The 23,877-nt window shown below is 38.1% G+C and overlaps 1 protein-coding gene across 1 annotated transcript in view; it reads right to left on the bottom strand.

The window, feature by feature from the left end:
• Nucleotides 1–23,877, bottom strand: part of LOC111173533 (disintegrin and metalloproteinase domain-containing protein 5-like) — a 134,668-nt gene that overhangs the window by 80,391 nt on the left and 30,400 nt on the right. The window contains exon 11 of the mRNA XM_022571269.2: nt 1,917–2,053. Within this exon, the coding sequence (XP_022426977.2) occupies nt 1,917–2,053 (137 nt within the window). The remainder of the gene's footprint in view (nt 1–1,916; nt 2,054–23,877) is intronic.

The raw sequence follows: 23,877 nt of genomic DNA, 5'->3' as shown, positions 1-23,877 counted from the left end.
CAACTGGTGTGTAGTGAAACGTAGACCAAGTGCCTGCTAGGGGCAAAAAGTATGAACATCAGGAAACAGGCATATGAAATAAGTCAGATAGTTATTGGAATGATGAAGAAAAATAAAACAACACAATTTACAGGGAATAAAAGACACTGTTTTAGAAGAGAAGACATTTATTAAAAAAAAAAAACTATAGCTAAGATTGGGAACAAGGCAAGGGTACCCACTCTCACCAGGTCGATTCACATTGGGCTGAATTTATTTCAAGTGCAATTAAGCAAGAAAAAGGAATTACACACAAGTAGATGGAGAGGAAAACATAAAACTGTTCTTATTCATGGACAACAAGATATTGTTTATAGAAAATCTTAAGTAATCAACAAATAAAATCTCCTGCAATTTCTGTTGAGTTTAGGAAGTTTGTGGCACACAAAGTCAATATACAAAAATTATATTTCTATGTACTAGCAATGAGCACTCTGAAAATGAAATTAAGAAAACAGTTCTTTTCAAAATAGCAAAAAAAGAATAAAATGTTTAAGAATAAATATAACAAAACAAGTACAAGACCTCTAAACTGTAAAATACCATACATTGCTGGGGAAAATTAAAGACCTAAGTAAATGAAGACATATACCAGATTCAAGAATTAGAAGACTCAGTATTGTTAAGATGGTTACTCTCCCAAAGTTGACTATTTATAATACCCAAGATATGGAAGCAACCCAAATGCCCATCCACAGATGAATGGATAAAAAAGATATTGTATGGAATATTACTCAGCCATAAAAATGAATGAAATCTTCCATTTGCAGCAACAAGGATGGATCTAGAGACTATCATTCTAAGTGAAGTAAGTCAAACAGAGAAAGACAAATACTGTATGGTATTTGTCATACTAAGTGAAGTAAGTCAAATAGAGAAAGACAAATACCGTATGGTATCGCTTATATGTGGTAACTAAAAAATAATACAAAAGAACACATATGCAAAACAGGAGTAGACTCACAGATATAGAAAACAAACAAGGGGTTACCAAAGGGGAGAGGGAGGAGGGGAGGAGCAAGTTAAGAGTAGGGCATTAAGAGATATAAACTAGTATGTATAAAACAGATAAGCAACAAGGATACAGTATATATATAGCACAGGGAATTATAGCCATTATCTTGTAATAACTTATAATGGAATATAATCTGTAAATATACTGAATCACTATGCTGTATACCTGGAACTACCATAATGTTGTAAATAAACTATACTTCAATTTTTAAAACTCTCAACAGTTTTCATAAAAATTGGAAATTTGATAATAAAATATATATGAAACTACAAAGGACCTAGAATAACCAAAACAATTTGGGAAAAGATGAAAAAACTTGGGGATTTGTACTACCTGATTTCAAAATTGTTTTTAAAGTATTATCAATGATACTAAAATTTTTAAAAAGCCTTTTTCTTCAGTAGTCTCTCTCTCAGTGGGGCATAGTTTTACTTATTTGTGACTTGATGTCTTTCTAAATTAAAAAAAGATACATTTTTAACTTGAAATGTACTGTTCATCCTTATATTGTATAATGCCAGTATCAAGGCATTTAACTTTAAATAGAATCACTAAAATCACACAATTCATATGGCTTGTCCCCAGAGGGTACCTTCAATCTAGCCAGCAGAGAAAAATACAAGCCAGACTCTGGAAGGTAGGAAGGAGGAAGAGAATGTCCCCAGGCATGGAGAGGCCTGAGGGAGTGCTGGGTCTATTTTGGTGTGTGTTCCATCTGCACTTGAAAAGAATGCGCAGCCTAGTGTAGGATATAGTGTTCTATAATTATCAATTAATTCAGTTTGGTTATAGAAATATAAAGTCCCTAACCAAAAAAAAATTTTTAAGTATACTGTGTGTTTAATAAAGAAAATGATCTTACACAGCTTTTGGTGACATTGTGCAAACATCTCCTGAACAATGGCAGATCTCAGTATTATCATAACTCATTCCCATGTTAAGGCCAAGCAACTGCACAATACTGAGAGCATATGACTCCAAGGATAAACCCTCTGAATACTAAATATAAGGAAAATAAAAGAAAAATAGTTAGCTAAGAATCTTATTCAATTATAAAAAGTTACTTACTATAATCAAAAATTCATATATAAAACTCATTTTTTTTAAACATCTTTATTGGAGTATAATTGCTTTACAATGGTGTGTTAGTTTCTACTTTATAACAAAGTGAATCAGTTATACATATACATATGTTCCCATATCTCTTCCCTCTTGCATCTCCCTCCCTCCCACCCTCCCTATCCCACCCCTCTAGGTGGTCACAAAGCACCGAGCTGATCTCCCTGTGCTATGTGGCTGCTTCCCACAGGAATAAAGACACAGACCTACTAGAGAATGGACTTGTGGATATGGGGAGGGGGAAGGGTAAGCTGTGACAAAGTGAGAGAGTGGCATGGACATATATACACTACCAAGCATAAAACTCATTTTTAAAATTCATTAATGCATCCAAGATACTTAACGTAGACACAATTGTACTAGTTATGTAAGTATTATTAAACACGGATGGATGAGTAACACTACAGTTTAATTTCAAGATACTATTACATAATGACAATACCAGCTATCTTAGCAAATCTAATAGAGTTTAAACACCACACTATATCACTTCTTTGAATTATTTTAAACAAGATGCTTTTAATCTTTTTTTTTCATAATCAGTCCTACATTCTCTTTGTAGTATACAGTCTCTAAAATGGGTCCCAATGATCCCTGCCTCCTGGTATTTATGATCCTGTGTATCCCCACTCCATTGAGTGTAGGCTGGACTTACTGACTTGCTTCTAATTAACTGAATATAGCAGAAGTGATGGGTCATCATTTCCAAGATAAGTTATTTAAAGACTGACTTCTTGGAATCTATGTCTCTCTCTCTCTCATTCGCTCTGGGGGAAGGTAGCTACTTTGTCATGAAGTAGGCCTGTGGAGAGGTCCTCGTGAGTGAGCTTGGAAACTTTTTCTGAGGTCTTCCAATAGTCACATGACTGAGCTTGGAAGCAAATCCCCTCTGTGTTGAACCTTGAGATAATTACAGCCCTAGCTGACATCTTGTTTTCACCCACTAAGCTGCTCTTAGATTCCTGACCCACAGAACTGTATTGTTTTCATGTGCTAAGGTTTGGTACAATCAGTTACACAGCAATAGATAACTAATACACCCTCAGTAGGTATTGTTGTTTTCCTTTGAAACATTTCTATTATCTGCACAGAAGTTTATAGCACCTTTATTCATAACTGCCAAAACTTGCAAGCATCCATGATGTCCTTCAGCAAGTGAACGGATAAACTGTGGCATGTTTCAGGCAATAGAATTTTATTCAGCACTAAAAAGAAATGAGCTACAAGGTCATGAAAAGACACGGAGGAAATTTAAATGCATGTTACTAAGCGAGAGAAGCCAACCTGCAGAGACTATATACTATATGACTCCAACTATATGACATTCTGGAAGAAAAGTTATGGAGACAAAAGATCCACGGCTGCAGGTGGGGAGGGGAGAAATTAATTGGCAGAGAGCACAGAGGATTTTTAAGGCAGTGAAAATACTGGGTATGATACCATAATGATGGACACATATCATTATTTGACCAAATCCGTAGAAAGTACAACACCAAGATTGAACCCTAAGGCAAATTATGAACTTTGGGTGATTTTTAATGGGTCAATGTACGTTTATCAATTGCAGTAAGTATAACCCTCTGGTGAGTGATGGTGATAACGAAGAAGGTTATGCAAGTGTAGGGGCAAGGGATACATTGATAATCTATACACCTTCTTCTCAATGGTGCTGTGAACCTAAAACTGCTCTAAAAATAGTATTTTTAAAAAAGTTGTTGGTACTTGATGGACCAAGAGCAAGATGGCATTGTGAGGGAGTGGCAAGTAAAGCACAGTTCAGAGGAGAAGATTAACTGACCCATGAAGATGTTTCTAAGTTTCCATTCCACATATTGCCCTGGGTCGCTTGTCCTTCAACCACAGCCACTGAGAGGTAGAAAACAACAATTAGCTGACGCATCAGGCACTTCAGTCCACCTTCACAGGGTAGAGAGTAATTTTGTTTACTGGAAGACTGCTTGAACTCAAGCAATCCCTCCTTCCTGCACCCCAGCTTTTGATCAAAAGCAGTTCTTAGGACCAAACAGAAGCCCTTGCCAGGACACACTTTATTCCCTTCATAGTTACAGACAATACTAATAGTAACCAAGGAACACATTTCGTTTCTCAGAAGACACAATGCCACTCTATTGGAAAAGGCATTCAATATAACTTTCATTGTCCCCAACAGGTCCCAGATAGCTGGTTCAATTGAGAGACATAACGGTTTCCTTAAATGAATTCCTTTTCAAATCCAATAAATGGACCCCTAAATGGGTGTCTATATTGGCCAAGCTATTAATGTCTCTTAATTCAAGGACCCTTGTCTGACACACACTTCACACAAACTTTAAAACATTTTTCCCTTTTCCTTCCCTATATTTAAAGGGGCTTATGTCTGGCCTCCATGTATATAAAGACTCACTGTATATGAGTCCCTTTAATTATGTCTCCCCTACTGTTGTAAATATTTTATCTTGCCCCATCCCATAAGGGTTGGAGACCAGATCCAGGTACATACCATCCTGAGGTCTATTAACCATAGATTTCCTCCTGGTCCAGGCAGCTGCTAATTTGACATGAGACCCATTTGAGCCTAAACTTCCACCACCACAAAAACAAACAAATGAAAAACAAAAACAAAAGCCTCTCAAGTGCAGCTGTACAACATTCTGTTGACTGTTCATCTCATTACCATTGGTCTGAGTGTTTTTATTGGTTTGCAATCTGGAGGCCCAAATCCTCTAAGTAAGCCATTATTTCAGCCAGACGTGGCAAATGCTGAGGCCCACATGCCACTGAGTTTGGATAATACAAACCTTACAACCAAAAGACTTCGCCAGCTTGCCTGTCAACAACCAAACCAGCAACTGAGGCAAAAGGCCCATACTGACTGGCCAAATTAGGGTGCCTGCCTCCAGCATAATTATGGAGCCCTAAACACAGGTATAAGTATTTTAAATGGCAAACAACCTGACCTCCTATTAACCACATACACCAAAATCAGGTCATAAAATCTAAAACCTATTTATAACAGAACTCTTCTCATCACCTAATAGGGCAAGACCCTAGACTGTTGGACACTTTTAGATCCAGCCACAGCTAACTTGGGCTGTGCCAGTCAGGCTCTGCACAGATGTCAATATCACTTCTGCTCGCTGTGCACCCACAAGCCCCTTGAGTTAACAGATATTTATAAATCGAAGTCACAGGCCCAACATTGCCTTCAAATTACACAAGTACTTCAGCACCATTTTAATACCACAGAGCCACAAAAATAAAACCTGCATTCATTCAAGTGGGTATCAGCTGAAAAAGGATATCCTAGCACTACACCCCAAACAACATTGCCCTGGCCCAGGAACTCACTGCTAGAGACGTTATTACCTCAGATGACATCACTCCAGCTTAAGACCTGCCTGTTGGAGATGACTCTGCATCCTGCACGGAGACAACTTCCCCTCAGACACTAAAACTTCCACCCCAGGCAGGCTCACGGACTGCCTCTCCCAAGGCACAAATTGCACACAAGAAATGTACTGGTTTTCTTACTTCGATATTAGGGACTCTATTGTGTTTCCTGAGCAGCTGTCTGTGTAGCCCATGACAAGGGTATACTTTTTTGTCCTCTATCAAACCATATATCCCTACACTCCATGTCTATCTGTGCCATTCTAAACACTGGTGGAGACTATTGCTTTCCCTAGGAGTCGCCTGCCTTGTATCATGAACCCCTGGACCCTAGGGAGAGGACCACTCACTCCCCAGTCCCTTCTCCTACTACTCCCACCCTGCATCTCTGACCATGACTACAACCACCTCTTCCCTTTGGGTGCATACAAATACCATCAATCTTTATACATACTTTACCAAACTAATCAGCTGATACTCTCCAACAACATAAACTGCCTGACTTGCCACTTTTACCCAAAAATACACCAGGATATTATTGTCAAGAAACACACATACAGAATTTTTAACACAATTTACAACTGCACAAAGATGCTCTTAGAGACTCCAGAAATTTCAGATCTATTTCCTTGGCTAATGTTATACAAATGGGAAATTTAGTCATGAGCTGGTCTACAAGAATTCCTTGTACGTCCACTTCTGTTTCTCCTTTTTACTCTCATAATAAAATGTTCTCTATGCTGTTTAGCCAAACTTATGCTCTACTCTCTAAAAGTGTCTTATTATGCCAAAGGTTTGATCATATTTCAAACCACAACAGGACTAACTTTATTAACATCACATTTTCTGTATTCCGAAGCTTTCATATCTAGGGCCTTACCAACCTAGAGGACTGCCCTTCTTAGGGTTATCCAATTACTTCAGATAGTAGACAACTCACCTTTCATATGCAAACCAATCAATCCAGAGCCCATATACCCTACCACCTGATAGTCTGATAAAGTCTGCTTTATCAGACTCACATACACCAGGCCACTATCCACCTGCCAAAATCACACCAGGGCTAGGTACCAGACAACTAAGGACAGCCTCTATGCATCGTGGACTGCTGAAACTAGCCAACCCTAGACCTGCTTACCCTGTCTCTCCTGTTTCTTCCCAAAGAAACCACAATAGAGGCTCTTGCCCACATTTGCCCCCTATCTCCTATGCTTCCTGACCAAACCTGGTGCTTCCTTATGTGGCCTCCGCATGGCATGGCATATTTCTTATTTCTAGGGAACTGTAAGTATGATAAATTTCTTCCTGAATGACAGTCATTTTCATGTCTGCATGTATTTCCATACCTGATGAAAACATATCCCAGGTAACCTTAAAAAAATCTTTCAATCTAGATTAGTTTCTCCTACTTTAGTTAAGTTAGTTTACTCTAGTCAATTCAAACTAGATTACAACAAAATTAGTTGTAAATGTATACTGTAAACTCTAGGGTAACTGCTTAAAGATTTTTAATGTAATTGATGTTCTAGAAAGGAGAGAAAATGGAATAATATAAAACCACACAAGGCAATTAAAACCACAGAAGGCAGAAAAAACAAAAAGGAGTGTGGAAGATTTCAAGAAGAAACAAGAAACAAGGATAATGAATAGAAAACAGACAAAATTCAACATCCATTTATGATTTTTAAAAACTCTCAGGGGTGGAGGAAACATACATCAACATAATAAAGGCCATATACGACAAGCCCACAGCTAACATCACACTCAATGGTAAAAAGCAGAAAAGCTATTCCTCCAAGGTCAGGAATAAGACAAGAATCTGAGCTATCACCACTTTTATACAACTCCTAGCCAGAGCAATTAGGCAAGAAAAAATAAATAAAAGAGATCCAAACTAGGAAAAAAGAAGTAAAACTGTCACCATTGGCAGATAACATGATATTATACAGAGAAAAATCCTAAAACTAGACACACACACATACACACACACACAAAAACCTGTTATAACTAATATATGAATTAAGTAGAGTTTCTAGACCCACAATCAATACAAAGAAGTCTGTTGTGTTTCTGTACATTAATAATGCACTATCAGCAAGAGAAATTAAGGAAGCACTCCCATGTACAATTGTATTAAAAAGAACAAAATACCGAGGAATAAATTTCACCAAGGATATGAAAAAGTTGTACACTGAAAACTAGAAGATGGTGATGAAAGAGATTGCGGAAGACACAAATAAATGGAAAGATATTCCACACTCATGGACTGGAAGAATTAATATTGTTAAAATGTCCATTTTACCCATAGCCATCTACAGATTCAGTGCACTCCCTTTCAAAATTCCAATGGCAATTTTCACAAAAATAATACAAACAACCTAAAATTTGAATGGAAGCACAAAGGACCCCAAATAGCTGAAGCAATCTTGAGAAATAAGAGTAAAGCTGGAGGTATCATGCTCCCTGATTTCAAATTATACTACAAAGCTGTAGTAATCAAAACAGTATTAAATTCTATATTTATGGTGATAGACGTTAACTAGAATTTTTGCGGTGATCATTTTGCAATATATACAAATACCAAATCACTCTGTTTTACACCTGAAACTAATAAAATGTATGTCAATTATACCTGAATTTAAAAAAATTTTTTAAACAATATGGTACTGGCACAAAGGCAGACACATAGATCAATGGAACAAAATATAGAACCCAGAAATGAACCCACACTTACACAGTCAACTGATCCATGCCAAAGGAGGCAGTAATATAAAATGGGAAAAAGACAGTCTCTTCAATAAATGGTGGTGGGAAAAACTGGACAGCCACATGCAAAAGAATGAAACTGGACCACTGTCTCACACCATACACAATAATTAACTCAAAATGTATTAGAGACTTGAATGCAAGACCTGAAACCATAAAACTCCTAGAAGAAAACATAGGCAATAAGCCCCTTGATATTAATTTTGGTGATGAATTTTTAGATCTGACTCCAAAGCAAAGTCAACGGAAGCAAAAATAAACAAGTGGGACTACAGCACACTAAAATTCTTCTGCACAGCAAAGGAAACCATCCACAAAATGAAAAGGCAGGCTACTAAGTGGGAGAAAATATTTACAAATCATATCTCTGAAAAGGGGTTAATATGTAAAATACAATACTCATACAACTCAATAGCAAAAAAAAAAAAATCAGATTAAAAAATGGGCAGATTATCTGAATAAACATTTTTCCAAAGCAAACATATAGATGGCCAACAGCTACATGGAAAGACGCTCAACATCTGGGTATATTCCCAAAGGAAATGAAATCAATATCTTGAAAAGATTTCTGCACTCCCATGTTCACTGCAGCATTATTCAAAACAGCCAATATATGGAAACAACCTAAATGTTCAATCATGCATAAAGAGAAAAAAGACAAAAAAAAAAAAAAAGAAGGAAATCCTGTCCTTTGAGACGGCATGGATGAACCTGGAAGACGTCGTCATTCTTAGTGAAATAAGCCCGATACAGAAAGATAAATATGTATGATCTCACTTATATGTTGAAACTAAAAAAGGCAAATTCATAGAACCAGAGAGTTAGAGTGGTCGTTGTCAGTGACCAGAGGATGGGTCAAAGGGTATAAACTTTCATCTTTATAAGATGAATAAGTTTGGGGATATAATATACAGCAATGTGCTTATAATTAATAATACTTATTGTATACTTGAAATCTGGTAAGTGAGTAAATCTTAAGTTTCTCACCAAAAAACAAACGAAAAAATGGTATCTATGTGAGTTGATGTGTGTGTTAACTTGATTGTGGTAATCATTTCAAAATGTATACAAAGATTAAATCTTCACATTTTACATCTTGATAAAAATCATGTCATACAACCTAAATATATATAATTTTTATTTTTCAGTAAAGCTTGAAAATAAGATGTACATAAAATAAATGGAAGACAAAGTAGATTAAAAATGAAAAATTTCACAAAAGCATTGGAATTTATAAACAAAATAAATTAAAAACTGTAGAACTGGAATAAAAGGAATATCTGAAATAGCAGAATAGAGTATTACTGAACAGAATTAAAGATCATAGAAAATACTCAAACTGAAGAACAAAACAAACTGAACAAAAAAAGAATTAAAAAAAAAGAACAATAGTGACATATGGTGCATCTTTTAAAGGACTAATATATGTTAATTAGAGCCTAACAAGAAAAGGTGAAAGATGATGGGACAAAAATAATATCTGAAGTACAATTATAATGGTTGAGAATTTTCCAACACTAATAAAAGACATCAGGCAATATTTTCAAGAAACCCTACTAACACTAAAGGAGAAATACAAAGAAAAATGAGTCTAGGTCCATGATGTCTCTGCAAGAACTGTCTTATTTCCAGCTCATCCTTGTTCTAGGATGTAGTTCTTCTAATTCTCAGTGAAAAGTGCCACAATGATGCTTAACATTGACTGGCCTCGATCTCCCACTTTTTGCTCCTCTCGACCTTGAGTCTGTCAAAAATAACCTTGGTTTAGTGCCCTCAATCATCTGGTTGAAACAAACAAAAATTCCCTGATGGAAGGTAAGAGCAACTAGACTCTAAATTATTTACATGAATAATTTTTAAATGGCCAAAATGCAATTACAAATAACCATACCCAAAAAGAAAAAAAAATACAGCATGAATGAGAATTAACAGGAGTGCCAGACAGCAGAAAACCAACAGGGGCTCGACGTATTTAAACTATCAGATACATTATTTAATTTAACTATGCAGTATAAAAAGGCAAAATACAGTATAGCCTATGCCATGGTCTGTTGTAAAAGTAAAACATAAGTATATGCCTATATTTCCATAAGAAACATTGGAGAAATTTCATAAGAATCTGATGAAATGGGATGATGGATGCTTATATGAGAGAATAAAACTTTTCAGATTATACTGCAAACCAGAGGACAGTAAAGTGGCATTTGTACTAAAAGAAAAATTTTGGTAGTCTAGGGTTCTATAGTCCAGTGAAAATAATCTGAAAAATAAAGTAAAATAAAGATATTGTCAAATAAATGAAAGCTAAGAGAATTCAATGTCTGTAGATCTAACACTACAAAAAAAATCATTAAGTAAATTCCTCAGAATGAAGGGACATGATTCCAGATGGAAATCTGGATCTGCACAAAGATTGCAAAATGCTACAAATGGCAAATGAGTAAAAGAAATATACAATACTATTATTTCTTTTCCTAATTCCTTCAAAAAGCATTTGACAATTTAAAGGGGGAAAATCATAATTGTATTACAGGGATTATGTATATGTAGTAGTAAATATATGGAAATTCAACAAAAAAAGGAAACGTGTAAAATGGAATTATAGTACTGTAGAACCCTTACATATAGTGATATAACAGCACATCCAATAGACAGTCATATGGTAAAGACATCTATTTTACTAGGACTAAAAGGGAGAAGGTAGGAAAGGAAGATCAAAGGAGAAAAACAGAAGCAACAAATGGGACACAAATAACAAGATGGTAGCCCTATACCCAAACTTAATAATTATATTAAATGTGAATGGGCTAAATATTCCAATTGAAAGCAAAGGTTGTCAGGATGGATTTGACAAAACAAATGTAACAATAAAAACAGATGCACTGATTATAGAAGAGGCACTCTAAGTATAAAGTGGTAAATGGTAGTGGTAGTTAGAAGTAAAAAGGTGGAAAATATTTATATACCATGCAAGCATCATAAAGTTGATGATGCTGTATTGATGTTACATTTCACAATGAAAAAAAAGAGTCAATGTATCAAGAATATGTAGCCATCCTAAATATTTATACACTTAAAATTAAAGCTTCCAAGTATGAATCAGAAATTGATAGAACTAATTGGAAAAACAGGTAAATCCACCTTTATTAGAGCCTTTAACACTAATATCTCACTAGTTGAGAGAACAAATTGACACAAGTCAGAAACACTGTCAACCAACGAGACATAGTAAATATTTCTAGAATACTATACCTAACAACTGCAGGATGAATACACATTTTTCTCAAGCACAGTTGAAAAAATAGGCCAACATACACTACATGCTAGGGCATAAAGCAAGTCTGAATAAATGAAAAAGGATTAAAATAGTACAAAGTATATTCTCTGACAAGCGAATTAAAGTATGAAAAGTCAGCAAAAAGATAATGCACAAATATTTAGAAATTTAGCAACACACATGTAAATCTCATAAGCCAAATGAGAAATGAAAGGGAAATAAGAAAGTACTTTGAACAATTAGAAAGCATCAAAATATCCAGAATACAGCTAATTTTACACAAAAAAGAATTCATAGCTTTAAAGCTCTATAGTTTCTAAAGATTTAAAATAAATCTATAATCTAAATTTGTTTTTAAAAGCCAGGGAAAAAAAACATTATAAATCCAAACAAATTAGAAGAAAGAAATTAATAAAGAGAAAGAGTCAATTAAGTAGAAAACAAACATCAGAGAGAATAAACAAAGTCATAATTTGGTCCTCTGAAAAGATTAAAGAGTTGATAAACTTCCAGGAAACCAATCTAAAAGTAGGATGAGGAAGAGGAGAAATATCACTACAGATCCAACCACAGAATAAGAGAATACTACGAGCAATGTATACCCATCAAGTTGATTACACAGATGAAATAGACACATCCCTTGAAAAACGTAACTCACGAGCACTTACACAGGAATATATAAACAAATTGAACATACCCATAACCATGCAATAAATTGATTTCTAAATTTAAAAACTTCCCACAAAGAAAGCTCCTTCCCTACACTGTTTCACTGGTGAGTTCAGGAGCAACACAAGGATGTCCTTTCTCATCATTTCTATTAAACACTGCCCTGGAAGTCCAAGCAAGGTAAAGAAAGAATGCGAAAGAAGCAGTAAAACTGTTCACAGACATGAGGGCGTTTAATGAAAACCTAAAGGAATATGCCCCCCAGAAAGATAGTGATGTCATCAAAATGGAGACATCCCTGACTTCAGTCCCCCTCACAAGAAGACCAACTAAGAACTATCCTTAAATAAGACACCACTGTGAAAATCCCAGAACCTGGGGGTGAGGCTGAAGCATGTCCCTGGAGCACAGACTAAGACAGACCACATTAGAAGGGTAAGAGGAGCATGAGAAAGAAAAGAGGAATGGCTCCACTCTGACTACACTGCCTTCCCCAGGCACTGCACCAAGAGGGCCCCCCAGACCTACAAATCCTCCAATGAGGAAACAAGAGCCCAAGCTGGAAATCCAGCTCCCACAGCATTGTGGAACACTTCCTAGGAGATTCAATGAGGTCGAACCTCACAGGATCACTGGGGGAATCTGTGGGGCTTGACCACTGGTAATCAGCTAGAGATGGGAGAAGAGGGCGGACAGGTGTATAGCAACCAGTGCACAGATCTTGGCAGATCACAGTTCTGCTTGCAGCAGTGCCTGAGCAGAGATCCCAGCCAGTGGCTCTGCTCATCTTTAGAGCTGAGCCAGTGGCCTTGTCTAGCCAGGGAGCTTGGTTGGCAGTTCTGCCTAATTTGAGTGCCCAGGCAATAAGCCAAACCATACCAGCCCTGGACCCCATCCTACAGCCATGCTTGAGCAGAGAGCCAAGTCAGCAGTCCTGCCAACAGTTAAGTATAGCCTATGGCCCTGTATAATAAGAGAGCCTGAACAATGACCAAAGATATCCTTGAAACCCAGCCCATGGTATCAGCTAGCAGCAAAGCAGAGCCTAATGGCCAGCTCCAGCCTATCGCCTTGCCTGACTGCTGAACAAAGCCTGCAGCTTCAACCAGGCAGGGAGCCTAGCTAGTGACCCTGCCCAATTGTGGAACATAGCCTACAGGCCCACCCAATGAAGAAGCCTAGACAATGACCCTGCTCTGATGTGCAGTGCAGTCACTAGAGGCTGCACTCTGGAAGCCCCTCCTGACAAGAGTGCCTGCCCAGGGACCTTGTCCAAGAGCACAGCACAGCCAGAGACCTACCTGATCATGAGGTCTAACCTGGGGCCCTGCAAACTTGGGGGTATAGCTTGGGCCTCACCTAATTTCAGAGCACAGCCTAAGGCCTTGTCAACCACAAAGCCCTGCCTAGAGCTCTACAAAGTACTGCCAGTGGCACGATCCAATCACTGAGCAGACACTTACAACTCACCAGACCAGGAATGACTGTAGAGCCCAGCCATGGCCCTATCCAATGGCAGAGTCCAAACAGTGGCACCACCTTAAAAGGAAACACAGCCTATGACCTCGTCTGACCAGATGTGATTGCAGAGCCCAGTTAGTGAAGGCCCACCTGACCATGCAGCAGAGCCAGCAGCCCAACCTAATCAGAGAGCACACCCAGTAGACCTGCTTGAATGCAGAGCCCAGCCAGCAGGCTCACTCAGCCACAGTGTCTAGCCAGTGACAAGTCTGCTGACCACAGAGCACAAGTAGTGCCCTCACCCAAATAGAGACCCCCGCATAGCAGCAAGCCCCGCATATCCATGACACTACCAGCTGACCCATACGATAACCCACGTGGTGAAGGTCTATGCCTGCTGAAGTGAATCTGTAAAGTGTGGAAGAGGAGAATGCTTGCTAAAGTGCACAGATACCAATGCAAGGAATCAAGGATCATGAAGAATCAGGAAAACATGACACCACAAAGGAAACTAATAAAGCTCCAATAATTGAACCTAGTGAAATGGAGATGGATAAAATGTCTGAAAGAATTTAGAATAATCCTCAAAGAATTTCAGTGAACTACAAGAACTAACAGACAACTACACAAAATTAGGAAAACAATGCACGAACAACATGAGCAGTTCAACAAAGACATAAAAACCATCCAAAAATAATCAAAGAGAAATCCTAGAGCTGAAGTATATGATGACAGAAATGAAGAACTCAACAAAGAGCTTCAACATCAGACTAAACTAAGCAGAGAAAAGAATCAAAGAACTGGAGGATAGGTCATCTGAAATTATCTCGTCAGAGGAGCAAAAGGAGAAAAGAATGAAAAAGGATGAAGAAACCCTACAGGTTTTGTGGGACATGATCAAAATAAATAATATATGTATTACGGGAATCCAGGGATAGAAGTCTATTTAAAGCAATAATGGCTAAAAACTCCCCAAACATTGGGAGAGAAACAGACATCTAGATTCACGAGGCCCAAAAGAACCAAATATGTTGAGTTCAAAAAGGGTTACACCAAGACACATCATGATAAAATTGTCAAAAGAAAGCAGCAAACGAAAAGCAACTTGTCACATAAAAAGGGAATCTCCATAACTGGATTTCTCAGCAAAAACTTTGTAAGTCCACAGAGAGTGGGATGATATATTCAAAACACTGAAAGAAAAGATGACTGTTAACCAAGATACTACACCAGCCAAAGCTGTCCTTAAGAAATTTAAGATTTTCTCAAAAACCAAAGCTGAGGGATTTCATCACCACTAGACCTGTCTCACAAGAAATGCAAAGAGGAATTCTTCAAGCAGAAATAAAAGGATGCTAAGTAACATCATAAAAACATACAAATGTGTAAAACTCAGTGGTAATGGTAAATATAGAGTCAAAGTATTCTCTAATATGGTAATGGAAATACATAATTCACTTACAACTCTCATTTAAAAGTTTACAAACATGTTAAAAATAACCATAACCATAACAATTTGTTATTGTATACACAATATAAAAAAGATGTAAATTTGAACACCAATAACTTAAAATGCGATTGTGGGGAAGTAAAAGAATAAAGTTTCTGCTTGCTATTAAAGTTAAGTTGTTATCAGCTGAATATAAGATGCTATCAATGTATTTTATATAAGCCTCATGGTAACCAAAAAGGGAAAATCTGTAGTAGGTACACAAAATATTATGAAAAAGAGGTCAAGCCATACCACTACAAAAACTCATCAAGTCACAAAGGAAGACAGCAAGAGCAGAAACAAGAAATAGGCAAAACAGTCAGAAAACAATTAACAAAATGGCAATAGTAAGCTCTTACCAATCAATAATTACTTTAAGCATAAATGGATTAAATTCTCCAATCAAAAGACACATAATGGCTAAATGGATTTTTGAAAATCCAATGATATGCTTCCCACAAGAAACTCACCTAGCTTTAAGAATATATACATAAAGTAAAGAGATGGAAAAAATATTCAAGGAAATGGTAAGCAGAAGAATGGAGGGAGAGCTATACTTATAATACACAAAATAGACCTTAAGCTAAATATGGCCAAAATAGACAAAGAAGGTCATTATATAATGGTAAAGGTATCAATTCATCAAGATTTTAAAATTGTAATTATTTATGCACCCAATATCATAGCACCTAAATATATTAAGCAAATACAAAAAACTAAAAGGGGTAACAAACAGCAATACAATAATTGTCAGGGATTTTAATACCTCACTTTCTATGGTAGACAGATCATCCAGACAGAAAATCACGAAGGAAACAGTGGGCTGGAACAACACTATACACCACATCGACCTAAGAGACATATATATGGAACATTCCATCTGGCAGCAGAATGTACATTCTTCTCAATTGCACAGAGAATATTTTCTAGATTAGATCATACGTTAGGCCACAAAACAAGACTCAGCAAATAACAAGAGTATCAAAATTGTATCAAGTATCTTTTATGAACACAATGGAAATGAACTAGAAATTAATAGCAGGAAGAAAGCTTGAAAACTTACAAATACATGGAAACTGAGCAACATACTCCAAATAACAAATTGATAAAAAAAAAAAGAGGAAAGGAGAAAATTTTTTTAAATCTTGAGACAAATGCAAATGGAAAGACAATATATCAACACTTAAGGGATGCAGCAAAAGCAATTATAGGACGGATGTTAATAGCAATAAATGCATACATCAAGAAAAAATAAAGATCTCTAGACAGTCAAGATGGTAGAGGAGCAGTAGGACGTGGAATTTGTCTCTCCCCGCAAATGCATCAAGAATACATCTACCAATGGAACAACTCTCACAGAGCACTGGCTGCACACTAGCAGAGGACCTCGGACACCTAAAAAGACAAGAAAGATCCCCGTGTAACCGGGTAGGACGAAAGAAAGAAGGGAAAAGGAAGAGGAGAGGAAGCAGGATGGGACCTGAACCCCTGTGAGGGGAGCTGAAGGAGAGGAGAGGTTCTCACATCCAAGGGAAGCCCCTCAGCAGGGACATCCTTGGGACAGAAGGGGAGCTTCGGGGGCCACTGGAGGAGAGTGCAGCAACCAGTCTGTGGCAGGCAGGACAGGGTGAGACCTACACAGATGGTCCATGCCACAGCCCTGCGCATGCCAGCCTGAGACACGTGTCCGCTGGTGCAGATGGGGGATAGGTGCTGGAACATAGGGTTTAGAGAGCAGACCGGGGGAGGGCACTGCTCCGGCTGTGAGTAAATACCCTGAGCGGTGGGAATGAGGAAGTCTGCACCCAGTAATTCTTGTGGAGAAAACACCAACGGCCATGGAAGCAAAGCGCCATTGTTGAGTGACTCACAAGGGGCAGGGCCGCCATTGCAGCCTCACTACCCACGTGCTGGCCCTGACTCCCCAGGTACTAGGAAGGGCCCCTGCCAGGGCCAGCTCTCTCACACCTGCAGCCACTGGCTCCCCCGCACATCCCATCGCTGCTGGCCCCGTCCCTGTAGGGAACCCACAAGGGCTCCTGCGACCCCAGCCGCTGCCACCTCCATGCCCCCTTCTCACTTGGGTGAACTCGCGTGCTCCAGGGCAGCCTCAGGAGCAGACCCCTGTGGGTAGCCCACACATAGAGGTGGGCTGAAACCACAGCTGTACCCCAGGGGTTCCTGCAACTAAGGAAGAAAAGCTGAAATCTCTCCTTGCAGCTGAGCAAACTGCAAATTGACTCTCCTGTGACCAGCTTTGCAAACTCAGTACCTACAGAACATCTGAATGGACGAGCGCTCCTGCGGCCAAGACGGGTCCAGCTTTAGCAGCTGTAGGCTTTGTGGGCACGTACACGTCAGGGGTTGGGGCAGGCCAGAATCTGAGCTGTCCCCGTAGTACCCACAGCTGGTCCAGATCCATGATTACTGCAGTCCTGGAGCCTGACTTCAGTGGATTTACTCTGGTGGCCTGGTGAAAATAACATCCGAGAGACACCAGGGCCAACTGCCTGCACACCCACAGTTAAGGTGGGGCTGAGAGCAGTGCCAACAACAGTGTAACTTGTGAGCTCGCACAAGGGGTGAAAGGTGACACAACAGATCACACCCACAGGTGAACAGCTCCAGAGGAGGAATACTCAGTGGCTTCCCTCCCAGCAGGAGTGCTCCAAACCTGCCTACCTCACATCATGGATCAGAAACACAGCTAAGAAGCAGATCTGGGGGCTCTACTCCAACAACTAGGGAGCAGACCCTGCCCTACCAGGGCAGTGGCAACCACAGAGCAAAGGGGAGGCCCTGAGCAATATCCAGTGCAGGCTCTGGTCACCACAACACCAGTCACACCTCCTGTAAAGGGGAACATGACCAGCATACACTGAGGAAAGAGATGGAAGGCATCTATATGAAAAACAACCCTCGCACCAAAAAATATTAAATCCACACAGGCTACACAGGGACGTTCCCATGTAAAATAGCCCTCCAACACAGTCTGAGGGTCTGGCATTTGGTGGAAGAACCACCAGAGACTTTAGCCTTGAAGGCCAGCAGGGCTTGAGTGCAGGAGTCCCACAGGGCTGGGGGAAAGAGAGACTCCACTCTTGGAAGGGGCACACAAGGTCTCAAGTGCACTGGGACCCAGCACAAAGTAGTACCTCCATAGGAATCTGGGCTACATCTACCTAGGGGTCTTGGAGGGTCTCCAAGGGAGGCAAGGTCAACTATAGTTCACTGTGAGGGCAAGGACACAGGTAGTGGAAGCCCCAGGGAATACTGACTGGCGTGAGCTCTCTCGGAAGTCCACATTTCAGCAACAAATTGCAGGCTCCAGTGCTGGAAAGCCTCAGGCCAAACAACTATCAAGACAGGAACACAGCTCCACCCATCAGAAGACAGGCTGCCTAAAGTTGTACTGAGCTCACAGCCACCTCAAAACACACCCCTTAACATGGTCCTGCCCATCAGAGAAACAAGACCCAGCTCCACCCACCAGAGGGCAGGCAACAGTCCCTCCCACCAGGAAGCCTGCAAAAGCCCCTGGACCAATCTCACCCAACAGGGGGCAGACACCAGAAGCAAGAGAAACTAGGGTCCTGCAGCCTGTGGAAAGGAGACCACAGAGAAACTTAGACAAATTACCAGTGGCATTTTTCACAGAACTAGAATAAGAAATTTTACAATTTGTATGGAAACACAAAAGACCCTGAATAGCCAAAGCAATCTTGACAAAGAAAAATGGAGCTGGAGGAATCAGCCTCCCTGACTTCAGACTATACAAAAAAAGCTATAGTAATGATACTGCTACAAAAACAGAAATATAGACCAATGGAACCGGATAGAAAGTCCACAGATAAACTCATGCACCTATGGTCACCTAACCTATGACAAAGGAGGCAAAAATATACAATGGAGAAAAGACAGTCTCTTCAATAAGTGGTGCTGGGAAAACTGCACAGCTACATGTAAAAGAATGAAATTAGAACACTCCCTAACATCATACACAAAAATAAAATGGGTTAAAGACCTAAATGTAAGGACAAATACGATAAAACTCTTGGAGGAAATCGTAAGCAGAACACACTCTGATACAAATCGCAGCAAGATGTTTTTTGATCCACTTCCTGGGGTAATGAAAATAAAAACAAAAATAAACATATGGGACCTAATTAAACTTAAAAGCTTTTGAACAGCAAAGGAAACCATATACAAAACTAAATGACAATGCACAGAATGAGAGAAAATATTTGCAAATGAAGCAACCGAGAAGGGATTAATCTCCAAAATATACAAACGGCTCAGGCAGCTCAATATCAAAAAAACAAGCAACACAATCAAAAAATGGGCAGAAGATCTAAGTAGACAGTTCTCCAAAGAAGACATACAGGCACAACAGGCACATGAGGAGACGCTCAACATTGCAAATTATTAGAGAAATGCAAATCAAAACTGCAAAGAGGTATCACTTCACACCAGTCAGAATGGCCATCATTAAAAAGTCTACAAACAGTAAATGCAGGAGAGGGTTTAGAGAAAAGGGAACCCTCCTACATTGTTGGTGGGAATACAAATTGGTAAAACCACTAAGGAGAAGAGTATGGAAGTTCCTTAAAAAAAAAAAAAAAGAGAGAGAGAGCTACCCAGCAATCCCAATCCTAGGTATCTATCCAGAGAAAACCATAATTCGAAAAGATACATGCACTCTGATGTTCATTGCAACACTATTTACAATAGCCAGGACATGGAAACAACCTAAATGTCCATTGACAGAGGAATGGATAAAGAACATTTGGTACATATATACAACTAAATACTACTCAGCCATAAAAAGGATGAAATAATGCCATTTGTAATGACATGGATGGACCTAGAGATTGTCATACTAAGTGAAGTAAGTCAGACAGAGAAAGACAAATACCACATGATATCACTTATATGTGGAATCTAAAAAAATGGTACAAATTAACTTGTTTATAAAACAGAAAGAGAGTCACAGATGTAGAAAAGAAGCTTATGGTTACCAAGCAGGAGAGGGGGGTGTGACAAACTAGGAATATGTGCTTGGCATATACACACTACTATATATAGAATATATAACTAATAAGGACCTACTGTATAACACAGGGAACTCTACTCAATACTCTGTAATGGCCTATATGGGAACAGAATCTAAAAAAGAGTGGATACACGTACATGTGTAGCTGATTCACATTGCTGTACAGCAGAAACACAAGACTGTAAATCAACTATACTCCAATAAAAATTAATTTTTTAAAAAAGAGAAAGATCTTGAATAACCTAATTTTACTGTTCAAGGAAGTAGAAGAAAGAACAAACCAAGCCCAGAATTAGCAAAAACATATTAAGATTACCACAGAAATAACTGAGATAGAGAATAGGAAATCAATTAAAAAATTTTTAAATTAACAATTTTTTCTTTGAAAAGATAAACAAAATTGCCAAACTTTAGCTAAAGAGAACTCAAGTAAATAAAATTATAAATGCAAGAGGAGAATTACAGCTTATAATACAAAATTACGAGTAATCATAAGAAACTACTATGATCAAACACCAACAAACTGGATAACCCAGAAGAAATGAGTAACTTCTTAGAAACATACAATCTACCAATAATGAATCCTGTATAACTCGAAAATCTGAACAGACCACTAATGAGTTGAATCAGTAAGCAAACGCCCTCCGCAAAAAAGAAAAGCCCAGGACCAGACTGTTTCACTGGTTAATTCTACCAAACATTTAATGAATAATTAATGCTAATCCTTCTCAAAATCTTCCAAAAAACTGAAGATGACATAACACCCCCAAACTCATTTTAAGAGTCTATTACTACCCTAATACCAGAGCCAGATAAGGACACTACGAGGAAAGAAAACTATAGGCCAATATCCTTAATGAATACAAATGCAAAAATTATCAACAAACTACTAGCAAACCAAATTCAAGCATGTTAAAAGGATCATATACCAAGGTCAAGTGGGATGCATCCCAGCAATGCAAAAATGGTTCAACATATAAAAATAAATGAATATGAGGCACCACATGAATAGAATGAAAGAAGAGAATCATATGATCATCTCAAAAGATGCCAAAAAAGCATCTGACAAATTTCAACATTCCTTCATGATAAACATTGGGAATAGAAGGAATGTACCTCAACATAATAAAGATCATATACAACAAACCTATGGCTAACATTATACTCAAAGGTGAAAGGTAAATCTTTTCTCTAAGATAAAGATCAAGACAAGGGTGGCCACTCTCACCATTCCTATTCAACATAGTTAGCCAGAGCAACCAGGAAAGAAAAGGATATAAAAGGCAATCAAATAAGAAAGGAAGAAGTAAAATTATTTCTGTTTGCTGATGACATAATCTTTTATGGAGAAAATCCTAAAGACTTCACAAAAAAACTATTAGAATAAACAAATTCAATAAAGTTTCACAATACAATACCAACCTACAAATTGATATATTGTGTTTTGATATATTAACAATGAATTAACAGAATATAACGAAATAAATCAATCCCATTTACAACAGCAATAAAACAACAAAATGATTTGCACAAAGAAAACTATAAGACTGTGATGAAAGAAAGTGAAAAAGGGAATTCTCTGGTGGTCCAGTGGTTAGGACTCTGAGCTTCCACTACAGGCGGCCTGGGTTCGATCCCTGGTCAGGAAACTAAGATCCCACGAGCCGTGAGGGAAAGAAAGAAAGAAAAGAAAGAAAGAAAAGAAGGAAGGAAGGAAGGGAGGGAGGGAGGGAGGAAGAAAGAGAGAGAGAGAGAAAGAAAGAAAGAAAGAAGAAAGAAAGAAAGAGAAAGAGAGAAAGAGAGAAAGAAAGAAAGAGAGAAAGAAAGAAAGAAATTGAAAAGGACACAAATAAATGGAAAGATATCCCACGGACTGGAAAAATTAATACTGTTAAAATATGCATATTACCCAAAGCCATCTGTAGATTCAATGCAATCCCTCTCAAAATTCTAATGACATTTTTTCATAAAAATACAGAAAACAATCTTAAAATTTGTATGAAACCACAAAAGACTCCAAGCGGCCAAAGCAATCCTGAGAAAGAAAAACAAAGCTGGAAGCACCGCAGTTCCTGTTTTCAACCTATATTAAAAGGCTATAGTAATCAAAAAGTATGGTCCTGGCATAAAAGCAAGTGTTGGGAAAACTGGATATTCACACGTAAATAATGAACTGGACCCTTGTATTACACTATTCACAAAAATTAACTCAACATGGACTAAACACCTATATGTAAGAAGTGAAATCATAAAATTCTTGGAAGAAAACAGTGAGAAATCTCCTTGACATTGGTCTTAGCAATGATTTTATAATTATGACAACAAAACCACAAACAAAGGCAAAAATAAACAAGTGGGACTACAGCAATATAAGGGTTCTGCACAGCAAAAGAACTGATCAAAATGAAAAGGCAACTACAGAATGGGAGAAAATATTTACAAACTATATATATGATAAGAGATTAATATCCAAAGTATATTAAGAAGTCATATAACTCACTAGCAAAAACTAAATTATCTCATTAAGAAATGGTCAGAGGACCTAAATAGACATTTCTCCAAAGAGGATATTCAAATGGCCAACAGGTACATGAAAAGGTGCTCAACATCACTAATCATCAGAGAAATGCAAATCAAAACCACAAGTGAGATCACCTCACACCTGTTAGAATGGCTATCATCAAAAAGATAACAAATGCTGGCAAGGATGTGGAGAGACTGGAACCCATGTGCACTGTTGGTGGGAATGTAAATCGGTAAAACCACTATAGAAAACAGTGTGGAGTTTCCTGAGAAAAGTTAAATATAGAATTATCATATGAATCAGCAATTCCACTTCTAAGTATATATCTGAGGAAATGAAATCACTGTCTCAAATAGGTCTTTGCACCCCATGTTCACTGCAGATTATTCACAACAGCCAAGATATGGAAACAACCTAAGTGTCCACGGACTAACAAGCAGATAAACTGTGAGATGTGTGTGTTTAATAATCATGTATATATGAATATTATTCAGTCATAAAAAAAAGAAGGAAATCCTGTCATTTGACACAACATGGATGAAGTCAGAGGGCATTACTCTAAGTGAAATAAGTCAGACAGAGAAAGACAAATACTACATGATCTCAGTAGGTGGAATCTAAAACAACTGAACTCACAGAAACAGAGAACAGATTGGTGGTTGCCAGGGCGAGAGCTGGGGGTGGGAATGAGTCAAAGTGGTCAAATGGTACAAATTTCTAACCTGGGGATACAATGTAACTATAGTTAACAATACTGTATTGAATATTTGAAAGCTGCTAAAAGAGTAGGTCTTAAAGTTTCTCAACACACACACAAATGGTAACCATGTGAGATGATTATCAAATATATACATATACATATAACCTTATTGTGGCAATCATTCTGCAATATATACATATATCAAATCATTACATTGTACACCTTAAACTTACACAATGTTATGTATCAGTTGTATCTCAGTAAAACTGGAAAAAAGAGTGGGTCTTGTAAAAAATAATAAACAGAAACCTCAATTAGAGTTGGGCTACCAGAAGGGGAACTCTCACAGCCTGGAGGAGAGCAGAACCCAAC

Source organism: Delphinapterus leucas, chromosome 21 (genome assembly GCF_059928025.1).
Source record: "Delphinapterus leucas isolate spDelLeu-1000000601 "Yukka" chromosome 21, BTC_Dleu_Yukka2, whole genome shotgun sequence".
NCBI classification, from domain to species: Eukaryota; Metazoa; Chordata; class Mammalia; order Artiodactyla; family Monodontidae; genus Delphinapterus; species Delphinapterus leucas.
Note: the sequence above shows the minus strand (reverse complement) of the source record. Positions and strands in the feature narration are given on the sequence as shown.